Genomic DNA, 26,867 nt, shown 5'->3' on the forward strand with positions numbered 1-26,867 from the left:
TTGGTACCTTTTGTACTTCTCTAGGGCATGAGGCTGGGGAGGCTCATCCTTGGAAACTATCAAGGTAAAGTGATGATAGTAATTGCATCACATTATCTGTGCAGAGTTTTTAAAGATAATATACTTTGGCCTGCTTTTTATTATCACCATGCTCTGGCCATTAGGAACAATGTCACTGGTAAAATATGTTCTTCCTTGCTGGGTGGGCCATCTTCTCAGAATGCCACTGGTTGGTAGTTTATTTTGTGAAATCTAAGGAGGATTATCAAGCACTCAGAAGTGTCTATTAGTATTTCCTGACACATGAGTTTGGGTTCATTCAAGAGCAGGAAGTAGAACTGAGGAACCAACAGCCAAACTGAAAGCTTTCGTGGGGCCAAGTAATTGAGAAAAATTAGGGGCATCTCCCAAGGGAAAAAGGTCAAAGCGGGAGGCATCACCAAGCAGACCCTTGAAAAAAGAAGTCAAATGACACTGGATGGGGGCAATGACGAGGAAGATACAGACACAGAGAAGACTTCAAATAGTGTAGCTTACTCACCTGTAGCTACATCATCACCGATAGATCAGGTGCCAATCCAGAAAGGTTCAGGCTTGTGGTTTTCAAGAACGTCAACATCGGCAAATTGTCAAGAGTGCAAATTTCTGGACCCACCCAGAATGGGTGGATTAGTAACTCTGGGGTTAAGCCAAGACATCTGTCAGCCCTCCAGGTCTCCCCCCATTTGTGGAACAACTCCCTAAACACAGTACTATATCTTCTGGGTCATGAAATCATACTCTGATGCCTCCACTGGTATTTGTGACATTTACCACATATCGATATTTATGCCTGTTTATGCTTATTATGCATGAGACCAACAGATTTGTTCCTTTGTTTAACCCAGTGGTTTTTGAAGGAGGTGGAAGGTGATTTTTGGTTCCCTAAGGGGACCTTTGACAATGTCTGAAGACATTTTCGGTTGTCACACTGGGAGGAAGGTGCTTCCGGCATCTAGTGAATTGAAGCCATGGATGCTGATAAAACATTTTACAATGCCCAGGGCAGACCCCACACAACAAAGAAACAACCAGCCCACAGTGTCAGTAGAGCTGAGGTTGAGAAACCCTGGTTAACATCACAAAAAAAGAGGTTTCTTGAGGATCCCTGTTAAATTGGGGGTGGGGGGGTGAGGGGTGAGGGGTGGGAGGGGCGGGGGGTGGTGGGGAAGGAAAAGCAGAGTGGGGAAGTCAGTATCTAATCTGGTGTCTTCGAACACAAATCCCCACTCACGTGTGAGGAATGTTTACTGATTGATGACTGACTGTTTATTGTTGGTCTGTAAAGGAAGTAGGAGCTTTATGACCCTGACCAGCAACTGCTGGCTCTGTTTGCTCTCCCTCTCTTGAGCTTGTCCTTCTGTATATTGTTTCTACCCCAACTTCATTCTTTGATTTGAAAGCAGTCGGGCCAGTCCTGATCTGGATCTCAACATACCCCTTGGGTCCTGGCTGCTTGGACACGGCTTCTGAAAAGAGAGGGGGGCTATTGGCGACTGCCAGTTCCGGGAGTGGGCGCTGGGGGGACAATCTCGCTGAATTGCTGATGCCAAGATTCCTTCCTTTCTTAATTTGGGGAAAGCCAGTAAAAAGGGGGCCACTAGCACCACTGTGGAAAGATAGGAAGCTGGCGAGAGCTGTGCCAGACCCAGGAGGTGATCCATATGGGAAAGCAGCTCTGGGATCCCCACACCTTGGCACATGGAGACACAGCAGAGGTGGGCACACAAGCCACTTATTGAGTGAATTTGGCTAGAACTTGAATGAGGCAGGAATGGGGCTTAATTGTGGGACAGAGGGGCAAGAAGGAGACAGATCTATGGAGACTGAAAGCTGAACGTTGGAAACATGTCCCACACAAACAAAAATGTGGAATCAGAACAAGTGAGAGTCACAAATATTTGGCTTGCTTTCTTTTCATGTAATGTGGGGGAGGCTTGTCTGCTGTGCTGTCCAAGAGAGCTTGCTGCTGGTGCAAAAGGCCATTACATTCCTGTGAACAACTCTTGGCATCTTTTTTCACAATGATTTTTACAGCCCTCATATTTCCACAGGGTCTTTTCACATTTACCACTGTTTGATGTATCTATCATGCACTCCAGTAGCCAAGTGGAACACAGTTCTTTTTTAATTTTAAAGGACATTTTTTGCCTTTAGAGTCTAAAATGTGCTTTATCTTACACCTGGGTCTGGAGATGCCTGGGTTTGGGTCTCCAGTTTTCTAATTGTCAACTGCCATGGAGATGGGCAACAGACCAACACTGGAAGGCTCACTTCCTAAAAGACACCAAGTAAGGAAGCAAGAGGCTGGAGGATGGAAACACCTTTCAGGCAGTACCCTGGGAGTCTCTATTTAAACAGGTGACCTTGCGGGGAGAGGCTCCAGATCCCATTACCAACTGGCTGGTTGAGAGGCAGATTTGTTTTTATGGGCTCTCAAGGCACATGTGGGGGGCCAGGAGTAAATATGGAGAAAACTTGTTGAGGTCTCGCTCCTCTTACACACAATGTAAAGAAAAGAACATGATGCAAAGGCTTTTGTGAGAACAGCAACCTACGAATAAACAGCCAGCAAACCAAGTGGTCAGCATTTAATTAAAGTTTTAAATTGACTTTATGTAGTGCTATGCCATGCTTAGTAGTTCAGTCATGTGAGACACTTCGAGACCCCGTGGACTGTAGCCCGCCAGGCTCCTCTGTCCATGGGGATTCTCCAGGCAAGAATACTGGAGTGGGTAGCCATGCCCTCCTCCAGGGGGATCGTCCCAACCCAGGGATCGAACCCATGTCTCCTGCATTGTAGGCGGATTCTTTACCATCTGAGCCACCAGAGAAACCCATGAACATTGGAGTGGGTAGTCTATCCCTTCTCCAGGGTGCCTTCTTACCTAGGAATCGAACCAGGGTCTCCTGCATTGAAGTCGGATTCTTTACCACCTGAGCTACCAGGGAAGCCCTGACTTTATGTAGGGGAATTTGCAAAAGAAAAAAAAGTGTATGAGATATTTCAGCCTTCCTGCGTCCTTCAGGGAATGGTGAAAACAGGAAAACAGCTGCCTGTATATGAAGGAGTTTAAGGGTCAAATATTGCTCTGCCCAGTGGCGCTGACATCACTTAACTCTCCCCAGGAGAAGGGCACTGGCATCGCTCGCCAAGTTGGCCAACCACAGGCCTGAAGATGGGCTGCCCCAGCTCCCACTTTGTTTCTCCCTGAGTACCTACGGGGTCAACAACTGCAAATGAATATTGCAATTCGATTCTAAAACTTTGTTTTTATTGGCTTTTGGGGGCAAGAATTTTTTTTTTCACAATTTATGAAAACACAATGTAGCCAGTAAGTTATAATGTGAATGTGAGCTTCAAACTTTGCATAGTCATTAGGCTAATCATTAGTCATTTGCGGCTGACAAAGAGGGTTATAGTTTGACACCTGGCAAAAATCAAGCAGATTTCGGAGAATTTGGAGCTGGGAAATGAGATGGAAAAAACACCTTCTTTTTCCCTAGGAGGTCCCATGAAGTAACGTTTGCAAATCTCTTTTCTCTCCATAGAAGTGAACTGCCCATGATTCAGGGCTCTGATGTCTCTCCATCTCTGACTGTTGGACCCCCACCCGGCCAAGAGCCTTGTAAGCACTGGCCAAAGAATCCGCCTCCGAGGGTTCCCAGAAGTGAACCTCTGGGAGTTACGAGAAAGAGATAAATAACTTCTCAACCTGATGCTTAAGCAACAAGAGACCACCAGAAAGTTTCAGTGTCAATTCTGAAAATATTTTTTGAAACATCATAGAGTCATGGGAGAAAGGAGTTTTAGAATGACAGAATCCTTAGTTCCTAACATTGCCATAAAATTCCAGGTTTTCTTCTGTCCACTATCTAGCACCATTTTCTTTTGTGTAATGTGATCAAAATAGCGAACCCTGAGTTTGTCTTTTCTGACCTCCGACCTCTCACAGGTGTTCTGGCTCATTTCCTGAGAGTTATGTTTGATTTGGGAATGCTTCCTTCTTTTCTCCTGTTCCCTTGTTACAGTTTGAAACCTGGAACACACGCATACAAGACCCCGACTATCTCCCTGTGCTACCCAAAAACACTCTTAAATGTTCTCTCAGAACTTGGCAAGCATCTGGACAGGGACAGTTTTCTCACACTCTGGGAAATCAAAATGTAAAACAACAGTTCTTTTCCAATTTTTCAACCTGAGGATAAATTTCGAGGTCATTTCTTTTTCTTTTTTCTTTTCCTATTTAACCTAAAGGTTTCTCTGTTTTTTTAGTAAAAAGAAGTCAAATAAATAATCTACTCAAATTTTCAGTATGTATTAATAACAAGGAAGCAGAAGCGCTAATGTGAGATCCTTAGGACCAAGCATAGCAAAAGGCCAAAACTTATTCCAAGATTATTACTTCAGAAGCAATGATTAACATTTTCTTAATACATCTTTCTCTTCCTCTCCCTCTTCCTCCACCCTCCCCTTCCCCTTCCCTGCCTCTCTCAGATTCCAGGAGAAGAGACTAGAAAATATTACTTTTGGAAGTCATGCCTAATTTTTGTTTTGAAATGAAGCTAGAGCCCTGCTTGACACTACTGCTCTATTAATCCTAGTTGCTTTAAAAAAGAAAAAGCTTAAGGTACCTAGCAAATCCTGATAGAAAAGAGATTTCTATATTTTTTTAATTCAAGAAGAGGTCTGCCAATTTACTGAGCAATGCAATAATCTCTCCCTACTCCATCTGGCATTATTCATTAGAAATAAGCAAAACAAACAAAAAAAACTAGCCTCTTGAGCTGTGCAAATAAAAATATGATATTGTCTGCACTAAAAACGTTTCATTAGGAGTGTCCGGGCTGGCCTCTAGAAGCCCACCCATCACTAGCATCATTCTCACCAATCCTGTCATCACCCATGAGAGTCCTTTTTCTACTCTAGTGGGTGGGGTCATCCCTGCATTGGAAAGGAAGAAAGACCCTTGGACCTTGGCAGAGAAGAATGGACAGGACTGAGGGAGACACAGCTATCTTGGGTCTAGATGAAACCTTCTCAGTGTCAAGAGTAGTAAAGGAGCAGCTGGTGTAGAGGTCCTGGAAAATTCACTGACACAGAGTGAATTTACGAAAATCATTTTTAACTCTCTGTGGTATAAAGCTATAAACCACAAGTTGAGCACTGAAGAAAATACAGCATATGCTGTATAAAATGCCCAGGTTACGTGGCCAAAAGAAACATGTGAATTCCATAAAGTATGTGAATTGCCCTTGTGTGAAGCTTGGCTCATGATTGGAGCAAAAGACAGGTTTAGTGTTTTTGTTTGTTTTATTTTTCCAAATATATAATTTAAAAACATACATGCATCAATTTTTAAACTACCTTCATTCAATAAGTACTTATCAGGCACCTACTTTGTGCCAACACTCTTCTAGACACTGCATGCATACATCAGTAAGCAAAAGAAGGTCTCAGCCTACATTCCGAGGGAGCTGGACAGTTAACAAGTACACACAGAAATCAACATGATGAGATCAGAAGACTAGAGCAAAGATAAATGGGGTAATGAGAGCGAGAGAAACCCAGAGGTCACTTCAGATGAGGTGGCCAGGGAGGACTCTCAGTGGAGATGACAAGTGAGCCAAGGTCTGAAGGCTGAGATGGAGCCAGTCGTTTCAGGAGAAGGGATAGCAGGCACATGGGTTCTGAGACAGGAGAAAGCTTGGCATGTTCAAGGAATAGAGAAATCCCACAGCTGGACATGTCCTAAGATCATGCTACTTTTAGCCCTGAAGACGTGACTTTGAAAACATAGAATATCAGACTAGAAGAAGACTCCGAGATCATTTAGGGGAATAGCCTTAATTTCCAGGTAAGAAATCAAGTCCCAGGGCATTCCATTGACTCCAGCTACTCGAGCCAATAGCGTTGAACTAGAATGCTGGGCTCCTGCATTTATCTTCCTGCTTGATTAGATGTCTCTCTGAGCTAATGTTAATCACATTCTTGCTTGACACTTAAAGCCTGTCTACAGAGGATCATTTCTGCTAATCTATCCTTTTAGGATGAAAATGGGTCAGAATTCTAACCAGTTCCCACTTTAGGACATCTCAAAAGAAAATTTTTTTTAGGTATATTGGTTACTTTTCAGAATTTAAAAGGACACAAATATAGAAATTTAAATTCTAAAGACTCTTTTCCCTTAAGACTTCAGCAGTACTCAATTAGATCTGATAGACATTTGCCATAGTGTATCTTTTTTTTAAAAAAAGAGAAATGCATTTCCCAGATAGAGTTTGATTACCAAAAACTGAGGATATTCAGCTTAATTTTGGATTGTTTTTCCTATAAAAGTATGTAACTTATTCAGTACTCAAAACTGGAGAAAATATTATTCAATAACCCCCAAATGGGAAAATTTTATTCTGTAGGAACTTGGCCCAGACTATGTAGAGTTGTATCCAGAGAATATACAGCTCTATTTATCATCTTGCAAACTTCTTCATTATGTCAAAACTAAATCTCAGCTGTGCCCTGACTGCAAAGGAAAAGCAATACAGGCTATTTTAGCCATCTCAATAAGAATATTTTGAGAATTAATCGATTTTCCAGGAATGTTTAAACAATTTTATCAATTTTTGGTTAAGGTTCACAGTTCTGATATAACATTATCAGCCTTGAATTTAAGTTTGTCTCAAGAAATTTTTGATTTTTTTTTTTAATTCTTGGAAAGGAAAACCAATCTTCCAGCATGTCCACAACAACCACAGTTTTCAACTGCGCTACAACCCCAACATTTCTGATGCCATTCTTCATTCCCATTATATGCTCAACTCAAGAGGAGCTTTCCCACAGGCAGGTCCCCAGGTTCCAAGGGTCAGCTCACAGTTGTGCTTTCTCTTCTCAAGCAGCTTCTTTCTCAATGCTTTCAGGGTTCTTTTGTGATATAGGAAGAGCCCGAGTAAGTAACTCAAGTATTTTCTGCATGACACACGACTTTTAAGGGATATTGCAGCCCTCTATGACAGACTATAGATGCAGGTGAGGCGCAAACACCCATAATAAGACAATTTTATTTTCACTGGTGATGTTGCTTAGGGTTTAACTAGAAATCATTTAAAATAAGTGCTATAGTCAAATAAACAGCAAACATTCTGAATTTTTACTGTACTTCTTGAATTTAGAGTTAGAGCTTTTCTCAAATAGCCTTTGGATAGCTGCTGAAAATAGACGTGGCTATTAGTTCCAAATTCTCTCTTTCCCCCAAAACCTATGCTTAAAATAGATGATAGAGAAAAGTTTATGAATGCAATTTAAAAAAATACTTAAAATATCCCATTTGTTTTTTAAATCAAAATAATCCCAAATCAGTTTATTTTAATCCTATACTTTATGCTCATATTATATTCTAATAATCTAAGATGGGAATCTAAGCCATGGTTAAAGCAATATCTCATTATAGGGGAACCTGTCATAGGTATTGGCTAAATAAGTAGATTTATGAAGTTGATGAAAATTTTAAAGTGATTGCGATAAAACCCTGGATGGGGACTAAGGAGTGGGATGGGGGAGGTGAACAGAGGAAGCAGTCCTCATGCTGACACTCACTTTAGAAGCAATTCACTTTCCCATGACAAAGATAAGAAAGTCATTTAAGAACAATTTACCTTTCAGGTGAAAATAAAAAGGATGTCTGGAAAAGCCCATTGACAGGCATGAAGAATACATAGATGCTTTGCCTCATCCTCTTTGGGCTCCTCATAGAAGGAGAAGCCTTTGCAAATAAGCAGAAAGAAGACAGAAGTGTCAAAATAGAACACACCTTACATGTTAGCTAAGGGAGAATCTTCTAACTAAGCCCATGTCATCAGTTAAAGAATAATAGCTACTGTACTTTAAACAAATACCATATCTGTATTTTAAAATTTTTAGGCAAAAACATAAATTAAGGAGAAATGACATTTTACAAAGTTTCCAAAAAAAATGTGAGTCATAAAAACAGCATGCTTCTCTGGGGAGTGATTTTAAAAAGACTTCCATTTACAAAATAGATAAAAGAAAAGAAATTAGAAACAATATTTCAAGATTATGAAATGAATTACAGTGGATTTAGCCTGTTATTTTATGTAGGAGGAACTGCCTGGATTTAAATATATATATATATTTATTATTAAAATATATTTATGTTTATTATATATATATTTATTTGGTTTCACCAGATCTTTATGTGGCATGCAGGGTCTAGATCCCTGACCAGGGATCAAACCCTGGCCCCTTGCATTGGGAGTGTGGACTCATCCCCTAGGGAATTCCCATGGATTATTTTTTTTTAAAGAAAGGATTTGTTTCCCTTATCAATAAATCTGAAAAATAATTTTAGCCTATCGTAGCAAGATTATTCTTCATAAGATCTTTGAGACAAATTTTTTTCTTCAATGCTTCAGAGCAACAGGTCCTTAGACAGCCTCTCTTTCTGTCTACTCTTCATTATTATTGGGCTGCTGGAGAAATGATGAAAACTGTCCAGTAGCAACAAAGGCCCACATGCATGTAGCATTCACTATGGATTAGGCAACTCTTGCAACCAACCCAGCCAATGGCTTGGATTTATGTTCAGTGGAAAGGATTGCTGAACGTGAGGGAGGGGCCAAACTGTTTACTGTGGGCCCTCCTGAGTTTTCCACAGTGTAGATAAATGTGCTTATGGGGCTCCTTGTTTCCCAAAGAGAGGCAGAACATTGTCAAAGTAAAAAATCCCAGGAGTAATATTAATGAAATTTCTTCATGGGGTTACAGCCTCTCATCCCCCAACCTTCTATCTTTCTCAAGAAATCCACACCTATCTAGAACATCAGGTAGCATTCCTACCAGTGCACAAAATAGGACTATTTTCTCTTGTTTTAGGGTCAGGCTTAGGTTATATTAGTCTTTTTAATTAAATCACTATACAAATGTGGGACCTTTTTAAGTTTGTCTGAACTCACTGGCAATGACAAATTTAATTTGTAATAAAGCAATTAGGTGGGGGCAAATGGCATTTTAAAGCATTTATTCACTTAACACATATTCACCGCAGCCCTATGATATGCCAAGGAGAGCATAATTAATTGTCACCTCTACCCATTCCAAATATATTATCCATCCTGTGCACAGTTTTTATTTGATTATGTCAATAAATAAAATCTCAAAGGATGACTGCATGGAAAAAATGACTTACTGCATCAATGTGAATCTGTGGCGTGCCCACCACCCAGGACTTTCTGGCTTTGGCTCAGTAAGTACAGAAAGACATTTCAATTAAATAAAACAAATCCCAGAGAAATCCTGATATGCTCATGCAACTTCAAAAGCAAAGTTGAAGTTACACTCACAACGCCTTTTGGGAATTCTATAACCATTTTGTGCTATTATAAGTTGCCATTGATTGATTTAGCTAAAGGACAAAGACGAAACAAAAATACAGTTTATAAAAATGTGGTTCTACTCCTTGCTTGCTTTACTTCAGACACATTCTCTCCATGGTTAGAAACAAGCCATGACAGTGGTCTAGCCCCAGATTTCTACGCATGGTGAGAAATCAGGCAGAACCATGGTCTAACCCTGAATGTGATCTTAATGTTTTATACCACGGACAAATCATTAACATATGGAAATAACCCTCTCAGTTGCTCTATAATTGTTTTTAGACCTATAGACTCTACTGCCTCGACTTTGTACTCCATCTTGAATTTTTTGCACTGTTCTCTCCCAATTATAAAAGGATTTTCTTTTCTTTTCTTCCTTTCTTTTTTTTTTTTTAAGGATCTATTGGGGAGGAAAAAAAGTTCGTTCCTTGTTTCCACCCTGCTGTTCTGTTGGCCTCAGTGGCTGCTCAATGTCCCCTGTCCAACCTCTAAATTAAGTAATCATTTTCAAGTTCACTGCTCTGCTCCCCTCCCCCTGTAAAGGAAGGCTGTGGATGGTCTCCAGCCCAGTCCCTCGCTCTCTGCTGGGCTCCCCACAAAGCAGCCTCTCACCAGAGCCCGTCCTCAGATTTCTCTTTTTAATAAAGTTTATGGTGGGCTTACACCTCTAAATCATTTTTACTCATCAGGGCCGCTCACCTTCCCTCTGTAACAACCGACACTCACTCCCCTCCCATCACCTGGCACTGATTTTTTGCCCCTGTAACCTCTCTCAGTAGGACAGAGTGTGTTTTCTCTGGCTGGAGATAATATATTCCCATATCACTCTCACAAACCACAGAATGAGCTCCGCAAGGAAACTGCCCTTCCACTTCCCGTCATTGCTAACAAAGCAGTTTACAGAAATAAAACCAATGAGAACCACAGGTTAATGGAGATAGTTAACATACACACACAAAAAGAATTCTTTACATGAAGACTTTTTTTTACAGAATTGCCTGTAGGGTATTCAGCCATGGTTCCCAAAGGCTGACCCAGTGACCAGTCAGGCTTAAGATTCACCCAGGAGGGTGTTAAACATAAATATCCATAGGCCCCACCCCCAAAGTTTCGGATTCAGTGGGTCTGAGGTTTGGGAGCCTCAGAGAGAGACAGAATCTAAATCAATCTCAGCAGCTTGAGTAAAAGCCCCATAAGCACATATATAACAACACATGAATGCCAAATTTTCAAGCCATGTGAGGCCTTAGAATTCACACAGTGATTAATACGTTTGAGGAGAAGTATGATAAGACTTCTCAGTGCAAGTTAAGTCCTGACGTGAGGAAGATGAAAGCCAAGGTGTGTATCGGCCTGTCCACTCACCAGCAGCCTGTGCAATAAACTATGAGGATGCCACCTCACCCCTACTTCTCCCCGCCTTCCCCAGCACACCCCAAAAGATGTGCTGCACATCTCTTTGACAGGACATGTTTGCAAAGATCAGTCTTTATAGGATGGCCAATTCAGTTCATTTGCAACTGATTTATGTCCCATTCAAAAATGAAACAAAACAAAAATGATGAAAAATGACTCTGAGCAAAATAGAATGAACACCTCAGTAATTCTGTCTTCCTGAAGCACAATGAGCCATTTCCCTTCCTGGGAATAAACGTGTGAAGGGGATGTAAGCTAAAACCCCCGTGGAGTGTAACTTCGATAAATCTGTGGGGTTTTGAATATCACTCTTTCCACACCAGGACAGACCATCAAATGTGTATGTAGTAAAATTCCCTCCCACCTAGGATCTTGCTTATTTGCAACTGTCAACCTATTTTAAGCAAGTGTATTTTTCTTACTAAGGAACCACCGGACCACCTCTCTTTCCCCATAAAGAAGTCCTTTCCCCATTGCACTCTAGACTTGTGTTGTCTAATACTGTAACCACCAACCATACATGGCTACTGAGGATTTGAAATGTGACTGTCAATAAGTAGATGTATTCTAAGTGTAAAACAGGCACCAGATTTCAAGGGCTGAGTATAAAAAAAAAGAATACAAAACATTTCAATAATTTTTCCAGAGACTAATATATTGCTATGACAATGTTTTAGATATATGAGGTCAAATAAAATATAGGCAGATGAGATACATTGTTAAAATTAATTTTATAAAATATTTCTTTTTACTTTTAAAAATATAGCTTTTAGAATGCATTTTATTTCAAGTAGCCACTGCTGTCCTAGGTGAAGTCCAAGACATTACTTTTCATCTCAAAGCTTGTCACCCGTCCTCCACTGGTACCTTCAGAGCCATGTGCGGATTCACTCCACCCACCTCTCATCTTGACATACCTCCTGGAAACCCTCTCATCTCACTGTTACCCGGTCCCATCTCCAAAACTCCACCACAAGCTTGAAATGTTTTGCCCACCATCCTTATCAAGTAATCTCTCCCTTTTTATTTCAACAGATTCTTATTTCCCACATCTCTTTCATGAAATCATCAGTTTTTCAATGAAGAAAACACAGTTGCATATTATTCACTTCTAGACATTCCAGTTTGGTCACAGAACTCATAGGCCTCTTATTTCTGATTGTTTCCCAACACTCATTTATTCATTTGTTCAACAGCATTCACTGGGCCCCTCCTAGAGGTCAGGCACTGTGCGTGCCGTGGGGGTTAACTAAAGATGTCAGTGCACAGACCCAAGGTGATATGTAGAGTAACGTCAACAGGAAGTCATAGATAAAACTGATGCTCTCCTGTCCTCAGACCCAGGGGGACTCTCTACTTGCAAACACCCTTCTGAGGAAGGATTTAAATGCAGTGCTCATGTAACATAAGTCTTCCAACTTGGAAACCTGAAACCTCCTGACTCCATATTAAACATTTCCCCTCTCTCACACTTTGTATTCTCCCTAGTGTTTCCCTGACTACCTTATAAACTCCATTTGTCTTTGTAGTTCCCGTTTCCTTTGCTGACACAGTATTAAACACCATGCTTTCATATAAATAAATATACATATATGCATGCGTGTGTGCTAAGTCGCTTCAGTCATGTTTGACTCTTTGCGACCCTATGGACCGTAGCCTGCCAGGCTCCTCTGTCCATGGGATTCTCCAGGCAAGAATACTGGAGTGGGTTGCCATGCCCTCCTCCAGGGTAACTTTCCCACCCAGGGATTGAAATCACATCTCTTATGTCTCCTGTACCACTAGAGCCACCTGGGAAGCCCCATATACACAAATATATATGTTATATATGACTATGTATATGTATAGTCATTTATTTCGTACAATAAGGTAGGTACTATTACTCTTTCTATTTGAAGATATGAAAAACTGAGGCACATGGAAGTAACTGATGTTACATGGATAATAAAGAAGCAGAATTTAAACCCAGGCAGCCTAACTCTAGAGCCAGATTTCTTAAATACTAGGTAATCCTGTCTCAGAGGGAATACAAACACACACCAAGGAGCATGTAAGCTTGAAGCTGGTGAGGCCATCTGGTGCCAAGTGAGAAAAACCACACCAAAAATGAAGCCCATGTAGGGAAAGGAAAGCTCAAGGAAAAGAGGGAGAGACAGAGACTGAGAGACAATATGAGAAATGTATGAGATATTACTGATTATTTTATTTTTACTTATTTTATTTTATTGATATAAATCTTGAGGATAATAAGCCAGAAACTAAACTACCTTTAGTCCTCCTAGTTATACAAGTAAATAGTCATTTGTAGCTATGGGTTCTTAACTGGAAGTCCAACAACAATTGTACACAAAGTTCTTTGTATAAAAACAGAACTATGAAACAATGTACATGCATATCTCTGGGTAGAATCTCAAAGGAGACCTTGATTCTATCTAACTGCTATGCTTACAACATCTTAGCCAAATCTCCTCTGCCAGATCAGGTGGGGACACTTACAATAAGGTTGTTTTCATGTGATAGCCTATGCTCACATTAGGTCTATCCCTAGAGCTACACTACACTTAGGAGGAGGAAAATAAGTTATTTCTCATATAAAGCTGAGTGCTACGGTGCCTAAAATCTTTCCATAAAGGATTTATTAGTTATAATTTCTAATCATCTTTCAAAGTGCAAAGTGTGTTTCTGTTAAACATAACAGAATTGAAAATACATGCTTGCAACCTAAGGGTCCATCAATGGATGACTAGACAGTGGATGGAGAAAATGTGATACATCATACACACACACACACACACACACACACACACACACACACACACACACAAAATAGAATACTACACAGCCATAAAAAAGGAAACTGCCACTTGCAACAACACGGATGGAATTTGAGAACATTAGGCTAGTTGAAACAAATCAGGCAGGGATAGACAAATGCAAATGATCTCACTTATATGTGGAACCTGAAAAAGAAAAAATCAAACTTATAGATGCTGAGTATAAGATTGGTAGTTGCCAGAGCCTGGGGGTGGGGGTTGAGGAAAATGGATGAGTATAGTCAAAAGGTATAAACTTCTAGTTATAAGATAAGTCCTGCGGATATAATATATGGTTAGTAACACTATATTGTACATTTGAAAGATGCTAAGAGTAGATCTTAAAAGTTCTCATCACAATAAATAGAAAATTGTGACTATGTGTGGTAATGAATGTTAACTAGATTTATTGTGATTATTTTGCAAAATATACAAACTTTGAATCATTATGTACACCTGAAACTAATATGTCAATTACATCTCAATTTAAAAAATGAAAATGCGTGTTTATGTCAGTTCTTTCTCCAAATCCCGCTAAAATGACAGTGTGTCAGTTCTGAATATTTGTCTTCAGACCATTTCTCACTCTTCCCTTGTCCTCTGCTCTGTTATTCAGAGGGACCACCTTCTGCTGGGCTGAACCTCTCAGGCTTCCGTAGGTTCAGCATCTAGGAGCACTGATAGGAGACAGTAGAGAGAAGAGAAGCCAGAGGGTCTTCCCTCTCCCTGTCTGCCTCAGACAGGGAATCTGGCAGTGGTTGGGGCTCCTCTGAGACCAGCTACCACTAGACAGATGTCCTCTGGTTCTCCAGCTATCGCCAAGTAGTCCTGACCCTTGGGCTTAGGTCACACTACCACCTCTCCCGTCCCTCCAGCCAGGGGTAACAGAATCAGTAATTTACAGAGTGAAAAAAAAAAATAATGAAAAAAGATTCCTGTGAAGAAAGAACTTGGAAATATGTTTTTAGAATCTGCTATCTTTCATTTGACAAAGAAAAGGATTAGGTACAAACAGAACCCAAAAAGAAAGAACTAGACATATTGATTCTGCCACATCTCAGATGGTAAAGCATCTGCCTACAATGCGGGAGACTCAGGTTTGATCCCTGGGTCAGGAAGATCCCCTGGAGAAGGAAATGGCTACCCACTCCAGTACTCTTGCCTGAAAAATCCCATGGACAGAGGAGCCTGTTAGGCTGCAGTCCATGGGCTCGCAAAGAGTTGGACACAACTGAGCGACTTCACTCACAACACATGAGATGTTGGGGAAAATGAGGCCTTTCCACGCTCAGATTAATTCACTGTACCATTCTTCAAGCAATAATATCCTATGAGAGGCAAAAACAGCCCACAAAAAAAACTGAAGCCACGAGGTTTGGCCTGGTGTACCCCATGCCCACTTTGACAATGCTTGCAACAACTTAGAACCCAATGCCCTTGACTATCATCAAGGAAAGTAACCTGGTAAAATCACTAATGCTCTGTGGTTTCATGTTTTATCCTTTAGACTTTACAGTCTGTCTTATTCAGAAGCACAGTCACCTCCTGTACAACATAACAGTGACGATTTCAGCAATGATTTAGTCGGTCCTGTGCCTCCCTGTCACCTGCGTGTTAGTGCCTCGCTGACACAAGCTCGTGCTGCGGCGGGGGGGAGGAATTAGGTTTAGATGAGGTCATGGGGGACCCCATGATGATGAAATTTTCTTATAAGAAAAAAGACATGAGAGTTTCCTTTCTCCATCACCAAGAAAGGATACAGCAAGAAGGTGACTGTCTACAAATCAGGAAGAGGGTTCTCACCAAGAATCAAATTGACTGGCACCTTGATCTTGAGCATTCCAACCTCCAGAACAGCCTCCAGTCTATGTAATTTTGTTATAGGTGCAAAAGCTGACTGTGAAAGAGCCCACATTCTTTTCTTCTCTATCTCTATCAGAAATGCAATATTATTTGCATGTCACAGACAGCTTCCCTTACTTTCAGCCACCAGCCTAGATTCTGTTGCCTCTTCAGGTAAATTAAGCAACACGTCCATTCAGTGACCAGCCTGACTCATCAAGCATTCCCTAACTGTGGTCATGAGGGTTTGCTTGACCATCATTGTTGGATGGCACTTCTGCTATTAAGCTCCTCCCTAGGCATATTGTTGGGTTTGACACATTGCAAATAAATGGAAACTTTCACTACAGTTTCAGAGCTTTTAATTTGAAAAAATAGAGTTCAGTAATTTAGTCACAGATTTAACTTTAAAAAAAAATGCTCCAAATCATATTAAAACCCACAAGATTTTGCTTTCTCTTGGTAAACAGACTTAATACATTGCCTTGATTTGTATCTCCCTTTAAGAGCAAATGCATTTTCCAGGAAATACGGCACTCTGCACTGGCAAACAGATGTAGGAATAAATTCTTTAAGTACCATTTAAGAAGTTTACTTGAAATTTTGGAGTTTCACACCAAAATGCTAACTATTAAATAGCAATCTGCTTTCTATGCTGAGTGGAAGTCAGACCTGTATATGTCTGTATCCTGACAGGAGTTAAGTTTTTACATCATTTTGATAAATTTCCTTTGCTCACCAGTTAAGTCACAAATCATACCTTATGGTTGTCATGTGAAGGCAGTAAAATATTAGATACCTTCAGATGACCTCTATTGAGAAATGCTTTTCACTGCTCACATTTTATCTGTCAAATAGTATTTTCTTTAAGAAGTAAATACAAATGCCATTATTGGGAGAAGCTACCGGCCTAGGACAAGTTCTAGCATTTAGTGTTCTGACAGATCTTAATTTGAATATCAGCCAAAGTCAATAAAACTTGTTCATGCAGAATCTTACCGGGTTTTCACCACATCGAGAGGGTGCATCAGGCAAATTTCTACAAGACCTGAAAGATGATAAAGAAAAGTCCAATAAACACTTGTGCAAAGACTGGTTCCTATTTTCTTGACCCTATTGGTTTCTCAAGTATGAAGATTCAAATAAAACACTTGGAACTTTGGACATGACAGGTAACGGAGGCTAATAGCAAAAGGCTAAAGTACAACAAAATTTCATTTCAATGAGAGTAAGATATGTGACTACTGTTTTTAAAAAATGGAATATAATTGCTGTACAATGTTGTCTTAATTTCTACTGTACAACAGTGTAAGTCAGTTAAATGTATACATATATCCCTTCCTCTTGAGCCTTCCTCCAGGTCATCACAGAGCATTGAGCTACATTTTTATAAGTCTCTGGCACAAGCAGGGATTTTAAATAGAGGAGTGATGCTAACTTCTATGAATATGTACTCCCATCAATCTGATCATCTGTCCAGGAACGCTTCCACTGCTCCCAATCACATTTATTAACATGCCAACACATGAGTGGTGAAGCTCCAATCCTCTCCCCTTTGGTAAATACACCATCTCTCTCATCACAGCATGGAAGTTCTGGTGTCCCAAGCACCACTAAGTCTGAAAAGCCAATGCCCAACTAGAAGAAGAGCACAAATACCATCATGCAAGGATTAACTGTGAAGGGTGAAAGAACAGTTTCTTCAGTGTTCAATTCCCTGAGCTTTTCCTTCTCTCTGGAATGTGGTCCTCCAGTCAGGATACACACATATACACTTCTGAGAATCCTACTTACCCCAGATCTCAATTTGGGCAATTATTTTCCCAGAAATCCTGAGGCAGAGACTGTTAGTTGTCCACTAGCATTCATCCTCTTTCTCTTCCTGGTTGCCCAGAATAAATACATCATTTCCCAGCCTCACTTGCTGCTAGATCACCACGTGACCAAGTTCTGGCCCATGGGAATGTAAGTGAAAGTGGTTTAAGCAATTTCTAGGAAGTCTTTTAAAGTTACAGAGACTGCTCCTCCCCTCTCTTTTCCTACTTCCTTCTGGTGGAATGTGGACCTAGGGCAGGAGAAGTCACCTTGCACAATGAGGTAATTTGGGGTCTGGAGGTCATACATAGCACAGCAACAAGACAGAGGTAGATCTGACATTATGGAGTTCTGGTCTACCTTGAGACATTCATGTTAAAAATTTTCTATTTCTTTTAAACTATTGCTATTTGGGTTTCGTGCCACTTGTCCTTGAACCTAATTCTAACAGATACAGGTGCCCTTTGATGCGCTCCCGCAGTACCCTGGACTTGTGTTATTACATGGCACTGAAACAGTTTGCTTGTCCAAAAGCTCCATAAGGACAGAGATTCCACCTGCCTTATTCACCTTTACAATCCCACCACTTTGCACAGTAGCTGGCACTCAGTAAGCTCAAGAACAGTTTGTTGAATAAATAAATTAAGACTAATTAGGGTTCCTGCACATGCCATCATGCCAGTTATTTCTCCAGATGAATTCTTGAATTGATAGCTGCTTATTCTAGATTTATTTCATTAGTCTGAACATCATAAAAATAAGTAAGGATAGAGAAATATGGTAAATATTGGTAAATATGACATGAAATAAAGCACAGGAAGTACTTGAATGAAGAATCGCAGTACTGTCGATCATATATACATATGTTCAGCTGCAATGTGAATGAGAGAAAGTCACCAATGATTTAGCACCTAGTAGACTGACAAATGGTTTTTAGAGAGGAGTGCATGCAGGGTACTGTGCTAGGTGCTGGGACATAGCCTAATGTATAGTTAAGGGTGCCTGAAAGAATGAAGACTTTCAAAGGTGGGTACAGAAGTGACACTGAGAACAGTCTTACATGTAAAGGGAAAACAGTAAGCAGAGAACAGCAATATGCATAAAACTAAGTTTTAGGCCCAGTGGTGTAGCATTGCTATTTATAGTGTCAAATGTTGCTATTTATGTTCTGCACCAACTCTAGTCTTGCATAACGGTTTACTTTTATTGTCAAACTGTCAGTTGTCTTCAAGGAACTTTGTCTCGTTCTCATAAAATGAATGACAGAAAATACAAATGTTTACAATTTTTAAAATGTATTTATTTGACTGTGCCCGGCCTTAGGTGCAGCATGTGGGATCTAGTTCCATGACCAGGGATTGAACCCAGGCCCTCTGCATTGGGAGTGTGGAGTCTGAGCCACCAGACCCCCAGGGCAGCCCCAAACATTTACAATTTTTAAGTAAAATTTTAATTCAATTGTGGCCTCGATGTGCTTTATAACTGAGATTATTCATAGGATACAAGGCTGATGTCATGAGGTAAAGACCATTTAAAAATGTTAAAGATGTACATGTGTGTGAGTATATATATAGGCTTCTCTTGTGGCTCAGCTGGTAAAGAGTCTGCCTGCAATGAGGGAGACCTGGGTTCAATCTCTGGGTTGGGAAGATCCCCTGGAGAAGGTAAAGGCTACCCACTCCAGTATTCTGACCTGGAGAAGTCCATGGACTGTATAGACCATGGGGTCATAAAGAGTCAGACACAATTAAGCAACTTTCACTTCACTCACTTCACATATATATTTGTGTGTGTGTGTGTGTATTTCACCTGCAAGCATTTTTTTACAATTCTCACCTACTTGGCCAATAACCACTGGTGGATGACTCAATAGTAGTATTCTTAGAGCTGGGAACAGAAAAATCACATTAAAGGCATCACTTCACAGAAAAGATTTTTTTTTTTTTTTTTTTGAGATTATAATGCTTACAACAGAAAGTAGAAGATCCACTTTTTATTTTTTTATTTTTTAAATTTTTTCCATTTATTTTTATTAGTTGGAGGCTAATTACTTTACAATATTGTAGTGGTTTTTGCCATACATTGACATGAATCAGCCATGGATTTACATGTATTCCCCATCCCGATCTCCCCTCCTACGTCCCTCTCCACCCGATCCCTCTGGGTCTTTCCAGTGCACCAGGCCCAAGCACTTGTCTCATGCATCCAACCTGGGCTGGTGATCTGTTTCACTATAGATAATATACATGCTTTAATGCTGTTCTCTCAAAACATCCCACCCTCGCCTTCTCCCACAGAGTCCAAAAGTCTGTTCTGTACACATGTGACTCTTTTTCTGTTTTGCATATAGGGTTATTGTTACCATCTTTCTAAATTCCATATATATGTGCTAGTATACTGTATTGGTCTTTATCTTTCTGGCTTACTTCACTGTTTAATGCGCTCCAGTTTCATCCATCTCATTAGAACTAATTCAAATGAATTCTTTTTAACGGCTGAGTAATATTCCATGGTGTATATGTACCACAGCTTCGTTATCCATTCGTCTGCTGATGGGCATCTAGATTGTTTCCATGTCCTGGCTATTATAAACAGTGCTGCGATGAACATCGAGGTGCACGTGTCTCTTTCAGATCTGGTTTCCTCAGTGTGTATGCCCAGAAGTGGTATTGCTGGGTCATATGGCAGTTTTATTTCGTTTTTTAAGAAATCTTCACACTGTTCTCCATAGCGGCTGTACTAGTTTGCATTCCCACCAACAGTGTAAGAGGGTTCCCTTTTCTCCACACCCTCTCCAGCATTTATTGCTTGTAGACTTTTGGATAGCAGCCATCCTGACTGGCGTGTAATGGTACCTCATTGTGGTTTTGATTTGCATTTCTCTCATAACGACTGATGTTGAGCATCTTTTCATGTGCTTGTTAACCACCTGTATGTCTTCTTTGGAGAAATGTCTGTTTAGATCTTTGGCCCATTTTTTGATTGGGTCATTTATTTTTCTGGAATTGAGCTGCAGGAGTTGCTTGTATATTTTTGAGATTAATCCTTTGTCTGTTGCTTCGGAAGACCCACTTTTAAAAACCATTCCTTTATAACCTAAGCCACAGAAAAGAGACAATGGAGAGTGCAAGACCACACTGATGGACTGATCGTGGGACACAGCACCCCTGCTAACTCCTCGCAGAAACCCCAAGTATGGAAAACTAGAATGCTGTGGTCCTGTTGTCATTCCTGTGTCTTCCTTCCTCGTCCACCTCTGCCTTCAACCAAGAACAGTGCTGCAGTGGGCTTCGGTAGCCTTTTTAGCAATAGGATGGGGGAACTCAGGATACAAACTAGGTGCCCAAAGGTGGACTTGAATGTAGGTTATTAAAAGATAATGTCAAGTGATCCTTCAGTTCAGGTCTTAATTTCGATTTTAACTACACACAACATTACTATATATTAATCTGTTCTAAGATACATTATTTGAGAACAGAGTCTTCTAAATTTAACTCCATCTTTTTATTGTTGAGTCAAATCACATTTCCTTTCTCTACAATCCCATGACATATACCAATTCTACTACATTTTACATCATTAATATTATATTATATTACAACTCTACTACATATATCAAGAATAGCATTTATTGCATCATGCTATGGCCATTAACATGTCTAGTCAAAGCAATAGCTTTTCCAGTAGTCATGTATGGATGTGAGAGTTGGACTATAAAGAAAGCTGAAGAATTGATGCTTTTGAACTGTGGTGTTGGAGAAGACTCTTAAGAGTCCCTTAGACTGCAAGGAGATCCAACCAGTCCATCCTAAAGGAGATCAGTCCTGGGTGTTCATTGGAAGGATTGATGTTGAAGTTGAAACTCCAATACTTTGGCCACCTGATGCGAAGAGCTGATTCATTTGAAAAGACCCTGATGCTGGCAAAGATTGAGGGCAGGAGGAGAAGGGGAAGACAGAGGATGAGATGGTTGGATGGCATCGCTGACTCAATGGACATGAGTATGGGTAAATTCCGTGAGTTGGTGATGAACAGGGAGGCCTGGCGTGCTGTGGTTCATGGGGTCACAAAGAGTCAGACATGACTGAGTAACTGAACTGAACTGAACTGAACTGATGGCCATTAACATACAGAAATACATAACTGACTCTCCACACTGCTCCTTACATCCCCATACTGGCCATTGCAATATTCATCTCCAGACCCTACAGTCTATATGAATAGTATCTCCGGCACTTATGAAAATGTACAGTCAAATACAAACCATGAGTTCTTTGAGAAGAGGGCGTATTTAACTTTACAGGCCCATGGAGTAAATCATGCCAAATACATGAAATTCACTCAGGAAGTTCTCTATCTACACTCACTCCCTTGGTGATCTCATTCTAATTCATGGTTTTAATTATCATCTATATTCTAATGACTTGCCCAATACATGTCCAATACAGACTTCTCTTTCCAAGGCTAGACTTAAGTATCTGATTGTCTATTTGATGTCTGTACTTGGATATCTAACAACTTTCTCAAAATTCACATGTGTAAAACTGAACTCCTTCCCCAACACCCCTATTCAATAAAACAAAATAAAATAAACAAAACAAAAACCAACCTGTTCAACCTTAGAATCACTGTGGACTCCTCTTTCTCTCAAAATTCTCTTCCAATTCATTGGCTCTACTTCAAAACGCAAACAGACTTCTACCATCTCTCACTGCCTCTATTGCCTGTACTCTCGACCCTTTTCTAGTTAAGTTATGGTCATCATTTCTCAGCTGATTAACTGCAGCACCTCATTAACAGGTTTCCCTTCATCCACCTTTGACCCCTTCCATCTGTTCTCACCCAATGGCCCGAGTGATCCTTTTTAAAATGCAAGTCATTTCATGTCATCCCTCTGGTCAGCAATGACTCCCATCTCACTCACGGAAGGGCCATATATAATCCAGGCCTGCACTACTTCCCTCAGCAGCTCTCTCACTATCCTCTCCCTCACTGATTCTACTCTGGCCACAATGGTCTCTGCTGTTTCCCAAACATGCCAAGACTGTCTCAGCTTTCAGCCTTTGTGCTAGCCATTCCCTCTGCCTGGAATGCTCCTCCCTCAGATGCTACGTGACCAACTTCCTTCACATGGTCACTCAGTAATCTGACCACTCTAATACAGAGGTCTGCTCCTCCCAACGCCGGCATCAAAAAACAAAAAAACAAATAAACAAACAAAAAACACTTCTCGCACTGCTCTTTTTTTAACCAAAGTACTTATCAATTTCTAACATAATACTTTATTTACTTCTTTTTTATATTTATTGCTTCCTGTCTTTTCCAGTAGAATAAAGATTCATCAGGGCAGAGATCTTTGCATTGTCCACCAATATGCACTAAGTACCTAGAATATGCTTGAAACCTAGTAGTTGCTTGATAAATATTTGTTGACAAAAGAAATGGATTATATAGAATAATAAATTGCCACAATGATGGGACTCCTTTACAATGATATGTAGAAGATGAAATTTTCAGAGTTTAGCGTACATAAAGGGAACTTCACCCAGTTATTCAAGGAATCCATGATAATGTATAATATAGGAAGTTAGTCTTCCTATACTACCGAAACACTACTGAGTTTGTATGTATCCTCTAAGTAGGACGGATTATTCCAAAGATAATTTTGTTAAATAACTTTTTACGAATCAGAAAACATCTCAACACCCTCATGAAGATGAAAAGGAATAGTGATGCAGAGAGAGAACTGAAGCAGTCAAGCATCCCAAGATGTCAGTTACAAGTAAGACCTACGTTTTCCTTCCACCAAAGCCAAAAATTTTGCATTGTACTATAGCCCTTTCCTTGGCATTTTAAAATAAAACCTAAGTCTTCTATTTTGTCCTCTGAAATTCATAGTACCCTAACCATTACCCTGATTTTGGGTGACATTTTAACTCTTTAAAAATAAAAGAATTCTTAAAAAATTTTTAAAGAAAACCACGAGGGATAAACGGTCTCAAACTGTGCAAATCTGAAATTCAAAAATAGAACAGCTACAGACAGAACTAATATTTTTTCATCTATTCTACTAGTCAAGCAAATCATTACAACATCCTATTTGATAGCCTGCCCAGAAAATGTGGTAGCCCTACTGTATTATAAGCAATGTGAGACTCATAAAGGGAAATCAAATAAATACTTTCCCCTAATAACAGCTAAAGCGTACTACCTTTGTGGCACAGTAAATTAATATTATGCACACTGAATTGGCTAAATAGGCAATGTAATTTTGCAGGTTTGAAAGATGTTGTTAAAAGTCAAGCTTTGGGGCAAGCCACAGACTTCCTTGAAAATTCTGAGTAAATATTATCATGGAAGTTTACTATTAGTTTGTATTTTTCTAAAGAAACTAACTCCAAGCAATGGTCATTAGCACAAACCTAAAGGGAGTGCAGTAACTTCCTTGGCACAAACCTCTTGCTCTCATAAATTTTATTATTTCATTGACTTCAGAATATAGGAAAATATATTTCAGAGTTATAAACATATGCATACATTATGCATGAAATCATGGTAGATAGAGAATGTACAAGGAAGGAAGAAAAGCTGAGGCAGAGCTTAAAAACAAGTAGGTTTTCAAAAATCACACTTTGAATGAAAAGACAGAAAAGTTGAGAATTATTAAACTAATGAAAATCTCACTTGTAAGCAAAGTTTTTACTGAACTCAATTTCAGCTCAATGTAATATATTTTAAAATTATTGTTTGCTATTTTAATTCAATGGAAGCTATCAGTTTATTTTCCTTTACTTGCTATTAAACTTTATATTAGACCCCAAGTAAGCTCCAAGTGCACTTAGGTAAGTGGTTCAATTTTCAGATATGTTGTTGGTCTTTTATGGAAAGTTAACTGCTATATACAGGCCTTAATACAATAAGTAATGCAATGAGAAACACCAGGGGAAAAGTAAACTGTGGATTAGGTTGGCAGATGGTAAAATACCCCAGTTCAGTCCAGTTAAGTCACTCAGTCTTCTCCAACTCTGTGACCCCATGGACTGCAGCATGCCAGACTTCCCTGTCCATCACCAACTTCCAGAGCTTACTCAAACTCATGGCCATCGAGTCAGTGATGCCGTCCAACCATCTCATCCTCTGTGGTCTCCTCCTCCCACCTTCAATTCTTCCCAGCATCAGGATCTTCTCTAGTGAGTCAGTTTCTTGCATCAGGTGGCCAAAGTAATAGAGTTTCAGCTTCAGCATCAGTCCTTCCAATGAATATTCAGGACTGATTTCTTTTAGGATGAACTGGTTGAATCTCCTTGCAGTCCAAGGGACTCTCAAGAGTCTTCTCCAACACCACAGTTCAAAAGCATCAATTCTTCAGTGCTCAGCTTTCTTTATAGTCCAACTCTTACATCCATACCTGACTACTGGAAAAAACATAACTTTGACTAGATGGACCTTTGTCAGCAAAGTAATGTCTCTGCTTTTTAATATGCTGTCTAGGTTGGTCATAGCTTTTCTTCCAAGGAGTAAGTGTCTTTTAATTTCATGGCTGCAATCACCATCTGCAGTGATTTTGGAGCCCCCAAAAATAAAGTCTGCCACTGTTTCCACTGATTCCCATCTATTTGCCATGAAGTGACTGGACCAGATGCCATGATCTTAGTTTTCTGAATGTTGAGTTTTAAGCCAACTTTTTCACTCTCCTCTTTCACTTTCATCAAGAGGCTCTTTAGCTCTTCTTCACTTTCTGCCATAAGGGTGGTGTCATCTGCATAACTGGGGTTATTAATATTTCTCCTGGCAATCTTGATTCCAGCTTGTGCTTCCTCCAGCCTGGCATTTTGCATGATGTACTCTGTATATAAGTTAAATAAGCAGGGTTACAATATGCAGCCTCGACGTACTCCTTTCCTGATTTGGAACAAGTCTGTCTTCCCAAGTCCAGTTCTAACTGTGGCTTCTTGACCTACATACAGATTTCTCAGGAGGCAGGTCAGGTGGTCTGGTACTCCCATCTCTTGAAGAATTTTCCACAGTTTGTTGTGATCCACACAGTCAAAGGCTTTGGTGCAGTCAATAAAGCAGAAGGAGATGTTTTTCTGGAACTCTCTTGCTGTTTCAATGATCCAACTTATGTTGGCAATTTGATCTCTGATTCCTCTGCCTTTTCTAAATTCAGCTTGAACATCTGGAAGTTCACAGTTCATGTATTGCTAAAGCCTGGCTTGAAGAATTTTGAGCATTACTTTGTTAGCATGTGAGATGAGTGCAATTGTGTTGTAGTTGGAACATTATTTGGGATTGGAAGGAAGACGGACCTTTTCCAGTCCTGTGGCCACTGCTGAGTTTTCCAAATTTGCCCGCATATTGGGTGCAGCACTGTCACAGCATCATCTTTCAGGATTTGAAATAGCTCAACTGGAATTCCATCACCTCCACTAGCTTTGTTTGTAGTGATGCTTCCTGAGGCCTGCTTGACTTCACATTCCAGGATGTCTGGCTCTAGGTGAGTGATCACACCATTGTGGTTTCTGGGTCATGAAGATCTTTTTTGTATAGCTCTTCTGTGTATTCCTGTCAACTCTTCTTAATATCTTCGGCTTCTGTTAGGTCCATACCATTCCAGTCCTTTATTGTGCCCATCTTTCCATGAAATGTTCTCTTGGTATCTCTAATTTTCTTCAAAAGATCTCTCATCTTTCCCATTTTAATGTTTTCCTCTATTTCTTTGCACAGATCACTGAAGAAGGCTTTCTTTTCTCTCCTTGCTATGCTTTGGAACTTTGCATTCAAATGGATATATCTTTCCATTTCTCCTTTGCCTTTAGCTTCTCTTCTTTTCACAGCTATTCGTAAGACCTCCTCAGACAACCACTTTGCCTTTTTGCATTTCTTTTTCTTGGGGATGATCTTGATCACTGCCTCCTGTACAATGTCACGAACCTCTGTCCATAGTTCTTCAGGCACTCTGTCTATCAGATCTAATCCCTTAAATCTATTTGTCACTTCCACTGTATAATTGTAAGGGATCTGATTTAGGTCATACCTGAATGGTCTAATGGTTTCCCCTACTTTCTTCAATTTAAGTCTGAATTTTGCAATAAGGAGTTCATGATCTGAGCCACAGTCACCTCCCAGTCTTGTTTTTGCTGACTGTATAGAGTTTTTCCATCTTTGCCTACAAGGAATATAATCAATATGACTTCAGTATTGACCATCTGGTGATGTCCATGTGCAGAGTCTTCTCTTGTGTTGTTGGAAGAGGGTGTTTGCCATGACCAGTGCATTCTCTTGGACAAACTCTGTTAGCCTTTGCTCTGCTTCATTTTGTACTCCAAGACCAAATTTGTCTATTACTCCAGATATCTCTTGACTTCCTATTTTTGCATTCCAGTCCCCTATGATGAAAACGATATCTTTTTTGGGTGTTAGTTCTAGAAGTTCTTGTAGGTCTTCATAAAACTGTTCAGCTCAGCTTCTTCAGCATTACTGAAGGGGCATAGACTTGGATTACTGTGATATTGAATGGTTTGCCTTGGAAATGAACAGAGATCATTCTGT

At 40.1% G+C, this 26,867-nt stretch overlaps 1 protein-coding gene across 3 annotated transcripts in view; it reads right to left on the reverse strand.

The window, feature by feature from the left end:
- The window catches only part of SLC25A21 (solute carrier family 25 member 21), a 498,703-nt gene that overhangs the window by 190,229 nt on the left and 281,607 nt on the right, over positions 1-26,867 (reverse strand). For all 3 annotated transcript variants that reach the window (XM_065906189.1, XM_065906191.1, XM_065906190.1), the window contains exon 2: positions 16,500-16,548. In XM_065906189.1, the coding sequence (XP_065762261.1) occupies positions 16,500-16,548 (49 nt within the window). The remainder of the gene's footprint in view (positions 1-16,499; positions 16,549-26,867) is intronic.

Source organism: Muntiacus reevesi, chromosome 15 (assembly GCF_963930625.1).
Source record: "Muntiacus reevesi chromosome 15, mMunRee1.1, whole genome shotgun sequence".
NCBI classification, from domain to species: domain Eukaryota; kingdom Metazoa; phylum Chordata; class Mammalia; order Artiodactyla; family Cervidae; genus Muntiacus; species Muntiacus reevesi.